This window comes from Dromiciops gliroides, chromosome 2 (genome assembly GCF_019393635.1).
Source record: "Dromiciops gliroides isolate mDroGli1 chromosome 2, mDroGli1.pri, whole genome shotgun sequence".
Taxonomy (NCBI): Eukaryota; Metazoa; Chordata; class Mammalia; order Microbiotheria; family Microbiotheriidae; genus Dromiciops; species Dromiciops gliroides.
The window spans coordinates 594,000,206-594,017,069 of NC_057862.1; the positions used below are offsets into that span (position 1 = coordinate 594,000,206).

The window sequence follows — 16,864 nt, forward strand, 5'->3', positions numbered from 1 at the left end:
CTGGTCCCTTTTCTCATATTTCTCACATCCCAATGTTACCTCTTCACCTTTTGGCAGTCCTACTCCTATCAGCTCTTTAAAGTGCCATGAAAAATGTATTATTAATAGAAGGGCTCAAGATTTTTGCTTGGTTTTTGATTGCTTCTTTAAAGCAAGCTAAAGGAAACCCAGCTTAAACTCTTTCTTATCCCTGTCCTCCTACCTCGAACTGTATTCTGTCCCTTGCCATCTACCTGCCCTACTTTCTATCCTGCAAAAACCTATTTTCCAGTTCACAGTAAAGTATTGCCAGTGATCTGGACCTGAAATGTATGGTATTGGGGGAGGAGAGGAGAGGAGTGGAGAATGGATGTGGTTTTCTGTCAGTCTATAAATGCTTAGTTTCATACAAATACATTAGTCCTTTGGGCTCTATAATATTAGACTTTTGGGGGGTCCAGGCTTTGAACCTAACTACCATTCATGACAATGTTTTTATGAATAAATGGACCACAAATTTCAAGAATGGAATTTAGAAACCAAGGTTGAAAATTCTGGCAAGGCAAACAGCTGTTAGGGGTTTTTGCTCAGCTATCTGTGACATCCTAGAAGTAATTACTGAATAAGTAAGAGGGTATAAGAGAGAAAGGAATATGGAATAATTGGGTGTGTCTAGAGTAGATGTTGAATCTAGGAACGTGACTGAATAGAAGGAAGGGTGTTGAAATTGCTGGGTGCATGTGACGTGGGGTCTAGGGCAGCTAGGTGGTGCAGTGGAGAGTAGTGGGCTTGGAATCAAGAAGACTCATCTTCATGAGTTCAAATCCAGCCTCAGATACTGACTAGCTGTATGACCCTGGGTAAATCACTTAACCCTGTTTGCCTCAGTTTCTCATATGTAAAATGAGCTGGAGGAGGAAATGGCAAACTACTATAGTATCTTTGCCCAAAAAACCCCAGATGGGGTCACAGAGTTGGAGACAACTGAAACTACTGAACAACAACAAAAGTGATATCTAAGGCCAGACGGGAGTAGGAGGTGAACATTTGTGAAGTTAGAGGGCGAGAGTAGGGGACCTGTTTCCTGGTGGAGCATTAACAACATTTTGGAGAGAGAGGTAAAGAGCCCTTTGGCATATATAGACAGCTAGTATAATTATGAATTTTCAATAGTCTCTAGGAGGGAAGAAGGATTTCTGTTTTACATGGGCCTAGAGGTTGGTAAGTGATTAAGTGGCCCTGGCACAAAACTTTCAGAATATGCCTGTGATCCTAGTTCTGTATTATCTGTTTACAGGCAAATAACTTCATATTTCTATAGACCAGACTGTTTCATCATTGCCGTTTTAAGGTTCTTTATAAGACAATGTGATATTTTTACTTGTTTAAATTTAATGAACTTGGTTTTGATATAGCCTTTGCCAAATATTTTCATATAGAACACAAGGGCCTGGAAGACATCTGATTTTATTTTTACCCTAGCTGTTATTGAACCTAAGCAGCAAGATTATCTATATCTATATCTATATCTATATCTATATCTATATCTATATCTATATCTATATCTATATATGTGTGTGTGTTGTGTATGTATGTGTATATATATTTATATATGTGTGTATATATCTGTATATCTATATATGTATATGTATGTACACACACACACACAGAGTATCTTCCCCCTCCTATCTCTTCCTCCCTACCTCAACCCTCCAGTAGAATATAAACTGTTCACATTTATAGATCAAGGTTTAGAGCTGAGAGGTCAGTGAACCTAACTCCCTTCATTATACAATAGAAGAAGAAACAGAGGCCCAGAAAGGTTAAGTGACCTCTACCCCAAGTCATAGACAACTTATGTCTGGTTCTGGGTTTAAACACAGAGTGCTGAACTTGGAGTAAGGAAGACCTATCTGTGAACTATTCCGTTTTTGTCTTTATCTCCCTAGTGCTAAACATAGTGTGCTAAATTACTTGCTTTATGTAATGCAGCTAGTGAGAGCAGCTACTAGAATCCTTGTCTACTATAGATACATCTTATATAGAGGCATCTGGTGGCATGGGAGGTAGAGTGTTGGGCTTGGAGTCAGGAAAACCCGAGTTCAAAACTGGACATAGACACTTTCTAGCTGTTTGAGCTTGGGTGAGTTCCTTAACCCCTGTTTGCCTCAGTTTGTTCAGCTGTAAAATGGACATAACAGCCCCTATTTCGTGGGGTTGTTGTGAGTATCAAATGAGACCATACTTTAAAAACACTTAGCACAGGGCCTGGCACGTAGTAGGAACTGTCTAAAAGTTACTCCTTTCTCCTTTCCTTTTATGTCTCCTTCTCTCCCCTCACAGCCACTATCCTAGTTCAGGACCACATCACTTCTCACCTGAACTATTATATTAGCCTTCTAATTGGGTTCCTTGCTTCATGTCTCTCCCCATCACAATACATTCTCCTTTCAGCCATTAGTGAGTTTCTTTATGTGGAAACACAGTGGCAGCGGCCACTCCCCCCACTCCCCTCCTGCCCATTCCCCAGCTCTGTAACTGGTGGCCCCGTTACCTCCAGGATCAACTATAAAATTCTCCATTTGGCATTTAAAGCTCTTCATAACCTGACCTCTTCTTACTGTTCCATTCTTTCTTTATATATTTTACCCCCTTCGTGCACTCTGATCTGGCTGTTCCTTGCACAGTTCCCTCCATCCCCCACCTCTCTGCCTTTGCTGCAGCTGTCCTCTGTGCCTGATATGTTCTCTTTTAAGGCCCTGCACTACAAGCCCGACTACCTTTCTCTAAGAGGAGTTTCTAGCACTTAGCACAGTGACTGACACATAGTAAGCTTAGCATCCTTACCAGCTATTTCCCGGGCCACTGCCCTTTATGTACTAGGTACTCATTTACATGAAAATACAATGATTGAAGTGAGTCTCACTTAGGCAGAATCAGGTCTGGCAGAACCTCTTCTAAGCAACAATCCATGAGTATTAATGTTAGAGGTTTTCTTTCTCTTCAAAATCTATCTGATTTTCCTTTTCTCCTGATCTATTTCTTACTGAGGTTTTACTGTCTATGCTATTTATGGTCATGGGGATAGTGGGGAGGACTCTTGTCTGATTTCTAATTACATCATGGTGATTTCACAGAATCCTAGAATCTGAGCCCTGGAGGAGAACTCAGGAGATAGCTAGTTTATCCCACACACACCTGAACAGAAAAATCTCTCCACCATATTCTATATGTTGTCCAGCTTTTCCTTGAAGGCTTCCTAGGAGGAGCAACCCCTGGTACTTTACAGACTTAGATCCTATGCACAGTAGCATTAGGAAGTTTTCCTATGCATCATTCCTAAAATTTGCCCTTTTGTCTCTTCTGCCCATTTCTTCTTGATGGGACCAAACTCTTGCTTCTCTTTCCTCATAATCTTGACACCGTACTTAACTAGTTCAACATATACCTTTGACTTCCTTGTTGCCTTACTACTTTTCATGCCCTGCCAACCCACAACTTTGGGTCCACAGCTACAATTCTGCTTCTTTCTTGACTTGGGAATTGATTTATAAAAGTTAATTTCCCTGGGTGGGGAAATCAATATTACCACTTGGACAACCCAGTGACTAGAAAGATAAGACAGTTAGGAATCTGTGGTACTGGTTCCTATTGTTTTAGAGAATACCTAAAATATTCAACTCCAGTGACCTATTTTACTGCTTCCTTCCTCTTTGTCTCCTTTCCCCTGATCAGAAAAGAAAGAAAAAAACTGCCTTTGATCCTGTTCCTTATTCTTTTCTCTCAAGTCCTAAAAATAGCAACTTGTTTAATGGGGCAGAGGAGTAAAAGGAGGAGGGGGCAGTTGATTGGTTTTAGATAATGTTTTGAGGAACTTTAAAAACAATATATAGATAAAAAGCCAGATTGTTGAAACATGTTAAGTAATTTTTGGTGATTAAAAAGCATACAAATAATAAAAGTACTTTTCATGTGCTCTCATTTTTTGAGCATTATAATAACCCTATGATAGAAGTACTACAGGTATTATTCTCCTCAATTTACAAATTGATAAAGGTTTACTTGTAGTTCATGGCAGAGTCAGGGTCAAAAACCAGGGGTCTCCTGTCTCTGAGGCCTTAACTCTTTCCACCATATCACATTATCTCCAAAGAGTTAAGTGTAGTTAACTATGGATTTTCTTTTTTGTTTAGTTGTTGCCACACTTAATTAGAAGCAACTTTGTAAATGATTAAAAAACCTGTTAAGTCTGGACTAATATTGAGAACTTTTGACCTATATTTGTAATGAATAGAAAAGTTTTCATTCATAGCTGTTGTTTTTAGGTAGAATGTCTCATAAGTTTGTATTGAGTATATTTAGTGTTCACATCATACAAAGTGTGATAAATTTAAAATAGGATGTGATTTTTGTTGTTAAATGTATATTATCTTAATGGAATTGAATAATTACTCAAGAGATGATGCTTGTTAATAGGGAGATATAGTGAAATGAACAATGAAAATTTATTTAATTACTGTTTTAAGCAAGTGCTTTAGGTAGACTTTTAAAATCTTAGGTCCTAAGATTCGTTTAACTCTTTTTAAAAAATACATTTTATGTTTAGCTTATTTTTGCATCCATAGATTTTTTAATATTGCTTTTGTAAAACAATGCTTGTCAAATAAATAAAGCAATGCATGCTCATTTTAGATTTTTTTTTAAATTTTTAGTTGTTGACCTTCTTATTGGCGAGACATTAAGAAGACAGGAGTGGTATTTGGTGCCAGCTTGTTCCTGCTACTTTCGTTGACAGTATTCAGCATTGTGAGTGTGACAGCATACATTGCCTTGGCCCTGCTCTCTGTGACTATCAGCTTCAGGGTTTACAAGGGAGTGATCCAGGCAATCCAGAAATCTGATGAAGGTCACCCATTCAGGTGAGGTGATTGTCTTTATACAAGGCATATGTTTTATAATGTTGTATTTGGTACATTTTGAGACTTGGCTTTATGTTGGTATTATTAGAAATACCAGTATTTCCGTTGTCATAATATCTGTGGGTCATACGTTCTTTTTAAAAGTTAAACAAAAATCCATGGATTTTATACTTTCTAAAAAGTAACTACAAAATCACATAAAAGAGAACTGTTCTTTTCTGCAAGTTAAGAGCTATTTAATACTTAAAATATATTAAATTAGCATTTATTTTTCTGCTAGGAGCAGATGTAAGTCTTGTTGATTTTTTTTCTTAAAATGAAAATATCTTTCTAACAGGATTAACGAGGTTAAATTCCAACATAAATCCTTAGTCCATTCAATCTTATTGAGTCTCCCTTTCCACTACTGTGCCAGTTACAATATGCCAGTTACTTCCTCTTTTTCCTTACCTTGATGTGATGATACAATAAAACCTAACACTTTCAAATAAAATCCTAATTCTTTTTTCCTCCCTAAGAATTCTTGTAGCACTTAAGTTGTTTTGAAATCTATTATTTTTTTGTATTATTTTAAGGTTTTTTTTTTGGCGGGGCAATGAGGGTTAAGTGACTTGCCCAAGGTCACACAGCTAGTAAGTGTCAAATGTCTGAGGCTGGATTTGAACTCAGGACCTCCTGAATCCAGGGCCGGTGCTTTATCCACTGCGCTACCTAGCTGCCCCAAAATGTGTTTATGTTTTTGATGTATGTATTTTCTTAGTTAGAAAGAGAGCTCCATTATTAGCATAAGGACCAGGTCTTCTACTTTTTTGCACTTAACATTCTTTTTAATACCAGTTAGGTGTTCATTCATGTGTTAATAATGTATTTATTAATTTTATTTATTTATTTAGAATACTGTTAAATTGATAATTGATAAACTATTTTTTAATCTTTTCAGACTATAAAAAAGTCTTTCTCTTTTTAAAGACTAATGATTAAGCTCATTGGCCTTTCTTCATCATGTAATAAGGTTGCATAAATCCTAAAAGTATATTTTGTTTATTTACTATAGAAACCTGAGGTATGTAAAAGCTTTGTTAAGGTAAAATGTTTATAAAGTCTAGATCCATTGTATAGATAATTGCATAAATAATTATAGAGCTATAACCTTAAAATTATATCTTTTTAAAGGGGAAAAAATACAGATATGAACTGAAAAATTAGTATAGTTGTTAGTTGTACTCTAGTTCTGTGCTAGCAGATTTGGGAGGAGATGTGGTTTATTTATGTATTATTTTTTGTGTGTGGGGGTGGCAATTAGGGTTAAGTGACTTGCCCAGGGTCACACAGCTAGTAAGTGTCAAGTGTCTGAGGTCAGATTTGAACTCAGGTACTCCTGAATCCAGGGCCAGTGCTTTATCCACTGCGCCACCTAGCTGCCCCTTATTTATGTATTATTATTACAATTCTTTAGCATAAACCTCACTTGTCTTTGTAGGTGGTTTTTTCTTTTTGTCAGAGCTAGGCTCTTAGTGGGGAAATAAATCTTAGTTTTTGCTTCCTTAGAAGCATTTTATTCTTGGATCAGAGGCTCTTAATTCAATTAATAAGTCATACAATCTATATTAGCTAGTTTTAGCATGCTACAGAGTTTTGCCCTGTCCTTTGCCACTTTGGGAAAATTATTGATAGTACCCAGAAAGTCAACCCCGAGGTCAGAAGAGATGGACTTAGAGATGCCTGCCCTCCCCATTCCTCTCATCAGTGGGATACTACCAAATTCAGGATCTGGGTCCACTTGTCATACTGCAGTGGTGGCCTGTCTTTCTCTATCCTTCCCACCCTGGTCCTCACACATACATCTTACTTCTTTCTGATGTAGATGGAGATCAGGGGTAGGTCATTTGAGAATCAGATACTCCTTCTCTTGGGGTGGTCTGCCCTAGGTTCCTATACCTTTCACGGGGAATATTTTTGATATTCTTCTTGCTCATAGAAAGTCCAACTTCCTCTGCTATGGGTTGGCAACTCTGGATTGATACTATATCACCTTTGTATATTTTTTTTTCTTATGTGCCTTGGTCACAAACTTGTCTTTCCATTAGATTGATTTTGAACAGAAGATTTTCATAAATAGACATTAAGTTCCTTGGGGTAGTGATTGCTTAGGTAATTTAATGAACAGAGGTGATAGTCAGTGGACACATCAAAAATAACAATATTTGATGAAAAGGGAATAATAAACTTTTAGAGGTAGGATACCAAAAGCTTTCAAATGAGTAGCTTTCCCCCATGTTCCAGGAGCTGCCCAAACATTGCTTTGAAGTATAGAAAGTAGTAGTGAAATTCCTGAGTTTTTTTCTTTTTTGTTTTATTTTATTTGGGGGGGGGGTATTTTTGTTTTTATTTTTGTTTCTTTTTTGGGGTTTTTTTGTTTTTGCTAAAGGATTTAAGCAAAGCTATATTTATTTGAACTAGTTTGAAGTGATAAATTAAGAGAATTCTTGTGCCTGTATTATTTTGTTCTGTTTTTCTTTTAAATTGAAAAGTGAAATGATTTGTTAGCTGTACTTCTTAGGTGTTTCTTCACAATTTAACAGTTTTGATTTATGGATATATAAAACATTTTAACTGTTTTATTAGGATTGATATGTATTTCCATTTATGGAAATCTGTTATTTATAAATTTATCTAGTAACACTACTTATAGCAAAGTTATAACTACTTATAAATTAGTGAGTCACTACTTATAACAAAGTTTAGACTAAAAAGGAATAACTTGGAAATAAGTAAATATGCGTTAGGAAAATTTATTGATTTCATACTCAATACATGAACGAAGCTCACCTAGTACATTTGACCATTAAAAACCTTTCCTTGTAATTCATGTAGAAGTATTAAGTTTATTTAATATTCGTTTTGTTTTATTAGTAAGTTTTCCCTCAGATATATTTGTTACTAAACTAATGAACATTCAGTCCTTCAAACCTTTAGTTGTTGGTTTGCTCACTAACTGCTAGCGTGTTCCTTTGCCAGGGCCTACTTGGATTCTGATGTTGCAGTGTCTGAGGCGTTGGTCCAGAAGTACAGCAGTTCTGCACTTGGCCATGTCAACTGCACAATCAAAGAACTCAGGCGCCTCTTCTTAGTTGATGACTTAGTTGACTCTTTGAAGGTATGTTTCTTGACCTTTGCACACATTTCTTTTTTCTTCTTTTTTTTTTGCGGGGCAGTGAGGGTTAAGTGACTTGCCCAGGGTCACACAGCTAGTAAGTGTCAAGTGTTTGAAGCTGGGTTTGAACTCAGGTCCTCCTGAATCCAGGGCTGGTGCTTTATCCACTGCGCCGCCTAGCTGCCCCCTTGCTGCCCCTTCTGCACACATTTCTTATTTAAGATTTGGTTTCCTGCTGGTTGTAATTCTTGTCACAGAAGCTGCTAATATAAGTTATTAAAACAATACCTTGGTTAAAGTTGACCTTTATCTCATATAAGGAAGCAGTGATAGGCACTGGACCAATGATTTAATTAAGAGGGAAGTCTTGGGTGAGGAAATACAGGTCTCTGTTTATACAGATCAGCAACTTCTGCAACCTACAATCTTGGAGAGTTGCCTAGAGCCCTGAGAAGTGCTGGGACTTTTCCTTTATGGCCCAGAGGCAGGACTTAAACCTAAGTCTTCTTGTCTCCCAGTCCAGATCTCTGGCCTCTCACCCAGTTATCCTCATTATGGCTTAGAGTCCACAAAGTCCTTTTTGTATTCTTGATCGCATCATGGAGATGATCCTTAGTTCTGCTGTGCTGGGTTTCTAAGTATAGTCTTTGCTTTCTAGCAAAGTACAGAGAGGCTCATTTTTTGTCTGCTACAACTTGATAATTCTTTTTTTTAAACTATAAAAACTCGTGAAGCAACTGAAAATATAAAATGACCCCCAGACCTGTGCTTTTGTAGTGAAGATGGCAATGGTGGAAACAAATAAGGGAGACAGAAGGTTCTAATACGTATAGTTTTTGAGACTTTCATGAACATTCATTAGCTACTAGTATTCAGAAATCCTTGTTTGTTAATTAATAATGGACACAATGCTTAAAGAATTGAATTTTATCATCAAACCGTTTTTCTTGCTCATTCAGTAAGACTTTAATACTTTCATTATTCAGGGATTTGATTTGTATTTTCATTGATTTCAGTTGTGTCCCTCTTTGTGACCATGTTTAGCCTTTTCTTGGCAAAGGAGCTGGAGAGGTTTGGCGTTTACTTCTCCATTGATTTGTATATCTTATCTAAGTAAAGGAATACAAAGATAGCGATCTCTGTAGAGTTCTCTCAGTGGCCTGTTATCTTTAGTAGATAAAAATACATTTAGGTTAATCATGCAGAAACTTAAAATTGCCTTGTGAAAAGCCTTGATTTTAAAAATAGGGTTTGTTCATGTACATAGCCTGATCATAATGAATTTTTACAACTGAGGAAAACAACCCGCAGGCAAGTTGTATACAGTGAATCCATTTTGTTTGATCCTAATCATAGAACCATAGACTTTTAGAGCAAGAAAGGATCCAGTCCAGTTTTCATCTTGTAGTTGTAGAAATGGAAGCCTTCAGAAGCCTTTCATGGTACACAGTTAGTAAAACTACTTGTGGAAGACAAGACTTAGAACCCAGCTCTCTAGACTGTACCCCCCCCCCTCCAAAAAAAAAAAAAAGCAGGCTGCTTTTTTACTTCTTGCCCAACTCAGAAGACCTGCTCCCTTTCTTTTCTCCTCTTGTGCTCTACCTCAAAGAATTGAGGCCTTAGTTGCAAGAAACAGCAGAAAGTCTGTAAAGATAGGGAGACTAGGGTTCCATTCCTGCTTGCTGACGATATTTGAATTATTCATTTTATAGGGCTGTCATGAGCAAAGTGTTTGTTAACTTTAACAATATAAACAGATGAAATGATATTGTTATTTGTGAAGAGACGAGCTATTTAATTCTGACCCTGTACCCCTCTTTTTTCTGATTTACTTGTCCTCCTTGGTAACTAGATGAAAAGATATTGTTTAGTTCTAGTTATAAATTGGGGCAGGGGAGCTATGGTTTTTAGTGCCTGGTGCATGTTCTCACTAAATCTGAAGGGATGACTTTTGAAGTGCAGTAAATTTTATTGAGGTAATAACTTTCACAAGTAAGAAGAGACAAAATCCCTTCAGTGGACAGGATTTTTTTTTACTGTGAAACAGTTTTTAACATTTAAAAAGACCTCAGGTAAGCCTTCTAAGCATTTTTAATGCTTTTCTATTCTTGCCATACATTGGCTACCTAGAGTCTCACATGGTTACAAAGCTTGAGCTGATTCTCAGAAATTATTGAGTAGCAGTCACATGTAAGTCTTAAGCAGTGGAATTAGGTTTGCATTTTCCTTGCTGATGCTTTTGGATGTATGTACAATTTACCTGTTTTAGTGGACTTATTTGAAGCCTGGTAAATATTGAAAATTTATTCCCAACTATGTGCATGGTGAATATGCGAGTTTTGGCTCAGGCTCTGATCTAGCTGTGTGTGACCTTTGGCAGCTCACTTCACATTTCCTTAGTTTTCTCATCTTAAAATGAGGATAATATTTGTATTTCCTTTCCTCACCAAGGGCAATGCCAGAAAGGCGCTCTGTAAACTTTAAGAGTACAGTGACTGAAATGCAGGTTTATTAATCATTACCATTATTACTACCCTGCTCCTAAGTTGTTACTCATCACAAAAGTTGCATATTTGTAACTGTAGTTCTCTACCAGGCCTTTTGGTCTCCGTGAAATTTCTTGAGTAGGACAGAGGATATGTAAGGTACATGGCCATTCAGTAAACCAAGAGCCAATATATTCCCTTTTACCCCAGTGATTCTATGACTACTTTGTTTAAAGGATGGGGTGACAGCCATAGCTTAATTTGTTTTAGCTCCTTTATACCATCATTTTCTCTTTGTATGAAATTTTTTACTGCAGTATTTCATTGGAATGTTTGAGAAATAGTATAAAGTATTTTCTAGGGGGGAGGGGAGAATTTCCAGTGGTTCTAATTTTTAAATTGATTAATTTTCCTTTTTAAAATGAGGGGCAGCTAGGTGGCGCAGTGGATAGAGCACTGGCCCTGGAGTCAGGAGTACCTGAGTTCAAATCCGGCCTCAGACACTTAACACTTACTAGCTGTGTGACCCTGGGCAAGTCACTTAACCCCAATTGCCTCACTAAAAAAAAAAAGACAAATGAAATATTTTAAAATGAGTTCACATGATATGTACTCTTACAGTCAGGAGTCCTACAATACAGCCAGCCCACCAGAACAAAAGGGTATATGGGGTTTTGAGGGTTTGGGGGGTGGGGAGGTTTGTTTGTTTTTTAGATGGTAATAACTTCTACATAGAACATGTATGAAAGATCAGTAATGGGAAGATACCATTGTAGATCTGTGTGGAGATAGTTTTATTTATCCTTATACCTTTCCCAAGACCTACCTAGTACAATGTATTACACATAAAAGCTACAGAAATATTTGTATATATGAAAGAACCAATGTAGCTTTGCAATATGGCATGACTTTTCAAAATCCTTAGAAATAACAGTATTTGGAATGTATCAGTTAGGGATTGGGAGGGCAGCTAGGTGGCGTAGTGGCTAAAGCACTGGCCCTGGATTCAGAAGGACCTGAATTCAAATCTCTCCTCAGACACTTGACATTTACTAGCTGTGTGACCCTGGGCAAGTCACTTAACCCTTATTGCCCCTGCCCAAAGTTTAATCTGTAGGGATTGGGTGACTCAGCAGAAATGTTATGAAAGGTGACTTTGAGTAGAGATTATGAAATTTAAAAAGCAAAGAATGTCTCTACAAAAAGTGTTATTAGGTACAAACCAAAGGTCAGGCTTCCTGTTTGTCTTAAAAACTTTTGCTAATGGAGGACATAACTTTCCCATGTAAAGATAAGCTTAAAAACCTTTGAGTGAATCATCTTTATCAGATTTCTTGTCTACTTAATCAGTGTTTTTGTTCTCAAAGTCCCTTATGAAATCAGAATATTTAGGGTGTTGAAATATTTATCAGTATCAGGGCAAAAGACAAAATAAATACCTTGAGAACTTAACGTGATGATTTTTTAAAAGGAAAGATTTTAAATTACTGTTGGGCAAATATAATTATAAAGCACAACTCAGCTATAGGTTTTAGAACTGAAAGGGACCTCAGGGTCTCTGCTGGCATTTAGTCTGGCCCCTTCAGTTTGAAAGTGAGGAACATGATTCCCAGGGAGTTTAAATGACTCACCCCAGTAAAACACCCAGCTAGGAGGCGGGGTAGACCTAGACCTTGAACTGCAGGTCTTCTGATTCCAAATAAGTTGTTTTTTTATGCCTACATGGGGGGAGGGGTAACAAATTGAGCTCAAATACAGAAATTACTTTAGGTAGATAGTTATTCATCCCTTTCTCTTTTAAGGAGAAAAGACTTTTAATGCTACTAAATAGACTTGCTTTCTATTCAAATTTTTAAAAAGTAAATTAAGCCAATAGTGTGTTTTGTCACAAACTTTAAAAAGCTTACTAGAATAGTTGTATGAGTTTTGCTTGTGAAATCAGGCTGGGATAAAAGTGAATTATGCAAGTCCTGACTCAACTTTGCTGTGTTTTCAGGGAATAGTTGATTTCCTATCTAGGTTTTGGTAGTAATTTTTTTAGTAGTATAAACTCTAGCCTCCTATAGTTTTGCTTGAATTGTTTGTTCGTTTGTTTTTTCATGAGAGATTAATTTTTGCAAGTGCCTTTAAATGCCTGGGGTGGTGGGGGGGAATATAGATTAGGAGGAGTTGATTTGTGACTGATTTGGTACAGTTTTCAAGCTTTTAAAGCTTTATATATATTAGCTTTCCTTTTCCAAGGCCTTCCCCACTTGATGGGCATCCCCTCGATTTCCAATTCTTTGACACTACAAAAGGAATAGCTAAAAATATTTTTGTACATGTGGGTCCAAACCCAAGCCTATTATTTAATGAAATATTGCTGTTTCCACCTGAATATATTTGATGTTAGACTAACTGCTAATACTTCAGTAGATCTAGTATTTTACTTATTAATTATTATTCTCTCCCAAGTGCACATCATATCCTATTTAGGTCTTCACATCTTATCTGGTTTTTGCCCCTGTCTTTCCATAAGTTCTTCTTAGAGGATGGATCTCTCCAAAGTATTGGAAGCCTTCTGGTATTTCATGTTTACCACTACAACCTTCAGGTGTTATCTTCTTCTTGTGTTATTCATCTATTAATCTATTCATGTCACATGACAAAATCCACCTTTTACACTCATATATGTCTTGAATGATGTCTCTTGAACTACATATAGCCAAGTCATCTTTGATGATGCCTGGAAGCCACTTAAACTTTTTTCCACAAAGTTGTACTCTGTTTCCACAGCTCCAGATTACGAAAGGCCATATTGACAGTGCAATCTCTCATGAATTCTGTCAAACTGAAAAAACTCCAAATACTGTCCCAGAGACAGATGGTGGTTGCATTGTGCCCCTAAGTGCCTCTTGACATAACTATTAGTTTGGGGCACCTGGAAATGAACAGCAGTTTGCTTAGTAGGTGATAATTATTTGGTGCATAACAACCTGAAGGCACACCTGAATTATACCTTGAAATGTGGTGGTGAAAAATCTACATTTTTTCCTCCACATAGAGATGTTTGACTTTGTATTTAGTGATCATGTGAGAGAAAACAGATGCTGTATAAAACAAATTTGCTATTGTGCTCAAAAGACTTTATGGTCCTATAATTTTCTGAACCACTTCCCTCTCCTCCCCCTTTATCTCCCCCCTCCCCACCCCCACCCCTCCAAAAAAAAAGAGGGGAAAAAAACTTGGCAGTGCTTTTGAGATAGGGTCAGCATTCCTCTTGCTGTCCTTCATGTTGGATGTGGAAACCCTGGCTTTTCAGGAGGGGCTTTCAGTAATCAGGTGACATGTGAGCCTTTGGACTTCTGCCTGAGAGTGACTGATTTACACGGTCCAGGTGTGAAATCTTGGGATTCCCTTCTTGTGGTTATAGTAAGATCTGTCTGAGTTCCTTAGTGATTAAAGTTAACCACTAAATTGCTATACTGAGGCTAAACACATCCTCTGATGTGTATTGTGTGATTGTAAATATATCAACAATGGCTAAAGTCATAGGTCACTTTTAAAGTGACCTCAGTGTCAAGGTTTAATTGTTTTTCACAATGAACCTCAGTTTAATGATAGACACCCACAGATTTGTGGCACCCTGGCAAACACACTGAAGTGCATGGTGTATTTTTAGCTACTGTAGCTATTTATTGGGAAGGGAGGAAGGGGCTGACTGGAGCCAGGAGAGGAATCTTGTCATGTTAAAAACACAACAGCCTTCGTTTTCGACCCCTGTCTGAGTTGGAGAGAACTTGAAGCTTTGACATTAGGGCCTACATTTGATTCAGTTTGTTGTAGGAGTAACTAGACATTACCCTTATTCCTGAAGCCACTTTTCACATCCAGACGTAATAGCAGAATACAAGATTTTTTCCTGGTTAATGTGACACACATCTCATATAGAACAGGGTTATCAGCTTTTTTTCACGTAACCTTACAGATTCAGGAGGTGGGATTGATGAGTTGTGTGTATTTCTCCCCCCCCCCCCCCCAGGGTTGTCACGATGACTCCTTTATACACTGTAAAACCCTAAAGCAATAGAAAGAGTGTAGTGGTATGGTGAGCGATCAAATAGGGCAAAAACAGCAATTGGATGTTTGGGAACTTGGAATGGACCATGGAAAGCCAACTGTTCATGTTTGAGATGTAATAAAAACAAGACAGTGTTGATAAGTCTACCAGAACGTCAATAGAGTCGTAAAACTTTAAAGTTGGAAAGATCCTTAACAGTCATCCAGGCCAGTTTTTGACCTGTATAGTTTTTGGTCTTTTGGCTTTTCCTTGACTTGCCAAGGTTATTCCATTGTTAAATAGTTCTAGTTGTAAGCAGGTTCATTGCATTAAGCAGAAATCTTCTGCCCGTGGTACAAATTGTGATTTCGTTGAACCTTTTAAACTGTTTGACCTATTTCCTATGTTCATATCAGCTTTCTGTGACTGTGCCAGACAGAGACATCTGTGGTTTCAAGGGTTCTTAACCCTTTTTGTGTCAGTCTGGAAGAGTCTATGCACCTCTTCTCAGAATGTTTTAACAATGCATAATTTTAGGAGTACAAAGGAAACCAATTATATTGACCTATGGTTACTAAAGTATTAAAAAAGCAAGCTCACAGATCTCAGATGATAGAACTGCTGATCTATGTAGATCACAAGCTCTTTGTACCTTAATAAGTTCCTTTGGCCAAAAAATGTCATGTAACCTCTCCAAACTTAACAAGACTGGTCCTTCAGCCACAGATATATTGCCTATCTCCATTCCTAAAGGTCTTTGAAGATTTTTAGTTTGATAGACTTTGCTGGAGTTTGACTCTGCTGGTTCTTGCACAGTATGATGAAGCAATTGAACAAGGCACTTAAAAGAATAAAACCATAGGATATTGGTGCTCATTTACAGATGGCTTTTCTGAGTTTCGGTTTTCTGTGAAATGTGGGCAATTATTCCTGTGGTACCTACCTCACAGGGTTGTTACGTGACTCAAACGAGCTAAGTTATGTAAAGTATTTTGCAGACTTTAAAGCATTACATAAATGGAAGTGAGTATTGGAATTGAATTGGGAGGAAAGAATTGTCGGGAAAAGAATAACAATCAATCCATAAACATTTATTAAGCGTCTGCTATGTGCCAGGCACTGTTCTAAGCATTGGGGCTACAGAAAGAGGCAAAAGAAAGTCTTTGCCCTCAAGGAAAACACAATTTAATGGGGGAGACAACATGCAAACAAATAAATATGAAACAAGGAATAGATAGACTAGATAGGAAATAGCAGAGGGAAGACAATGGAGTTAAGAGGGGTTGGAGAGGGCTTCCTGTGGAAGGTAGGATTTGAGTTGTGACTTTAAAGGAGACCTAGAGAGGTTAGTAGTTGGAGAAGGGAGAGGGTTCCAGGATTGGGGGCAATCAGAGGGATGGAGTTTCTTTTTTGTGGAACCGCAAGGACAAAATTAAAACTTTCCCCCTCTTTTCCAGAGCTAAGGCCCAGCAAGCAAGCTGTGCCCTGAGATGGGGTGGGCAAGACAACAGTCCTTTGCAGTCACCCTCTGGATGGTCTCCCCCTCTGGGCCAGTGACATAATTCACCAGGTGTTCTTAGAGCTAGACAAGCACAGGACAGACTCAGAAAGTCCTGCAGTGAATCCAGCTTGTCACCTTCTTGCTGTTGTCCCTCATTGTGAGGGCTGCAGCTCACTGGGCAACCACTAGTATAAGTATTGAGTAGTCCTGTCCCGTCTTGTCCCCGTCCCCGTCGTCGTCCCCCCCGCCCCCCCCCCAGCACATGTGGCTGTGGCTCCTCTTTGCTTTCAAGCCTTTTTCCTCACTTTGAGAGTAAAACTTCTCTCTAATTCCTGACTCTCTTGTCTCTGCCTTGCTTTGTTCCGTTCTGGCCATTGACAGGTTAGAGGCTGGTTCCACCCAGTTGACAAAAGAGAATGACTATTGGAATTTTGCACTGCTATTATACCTTTCTTTTTTGTTTTTCATTTATAGTTTGCAGTACTGATGTGGATCTTTACCTATGTTGGTGCCTTGTTCAATGGCCTGACACTACTGATACTGGGTAAGTGTATAAAATTATTTGGGGACATAATCACAGTTAAGAAATAAGAGAAAAGGTAAACACTGGTGGATGTGTTGGATTTGTTTCTTTTAAAGCTGTGTTTAAACTGCCAGTCCTGCAAATCACTGTCAAGCAGTGATTTTTTTTTTCCATTTATAAAGACACAGTTAGTGATAGTGTGCCAACTTGACCATAAAGGGTGCCTTTACCTGACAAACTCAGATTTTCCCCCTTTCCCTTAA

At 37.9% G+C, this 16,864-nt stretch overlaps 1 protein-coding gene across 2 annotated transcripts in view; it reads left to right on the forward strand.

The window, feature by feature from the left end:
- The window catches only part of RTN4 (reticulon 4), a 68,368-nt gene that overhangs the window by 48,281 nt on the left and 3,223 nt on the right, over positions 1-16,864 (forward strand). The window contains exons 5-7 of one of the 2 annotated variants that reach the window (XM_043981488.1): positions 4,704-4,898; positions 7,917-8,055; positions 16,553-16,622. In XM_043981488.1, coding sequence (XP_043837423.1) covers positions 4,704-4,898; positions 7,917-8,055; positions 16,553-16,622 — 404 coding nt within the window. Of the gene's footprint in view, positions 1-4,691; positions 4,899-7,916; positions 8,056-16,552; positions 16,623-16,864 lie in introns of those variants that run through there. The other variant, XM_043981487.1, reaches the window with a different exon arrangement.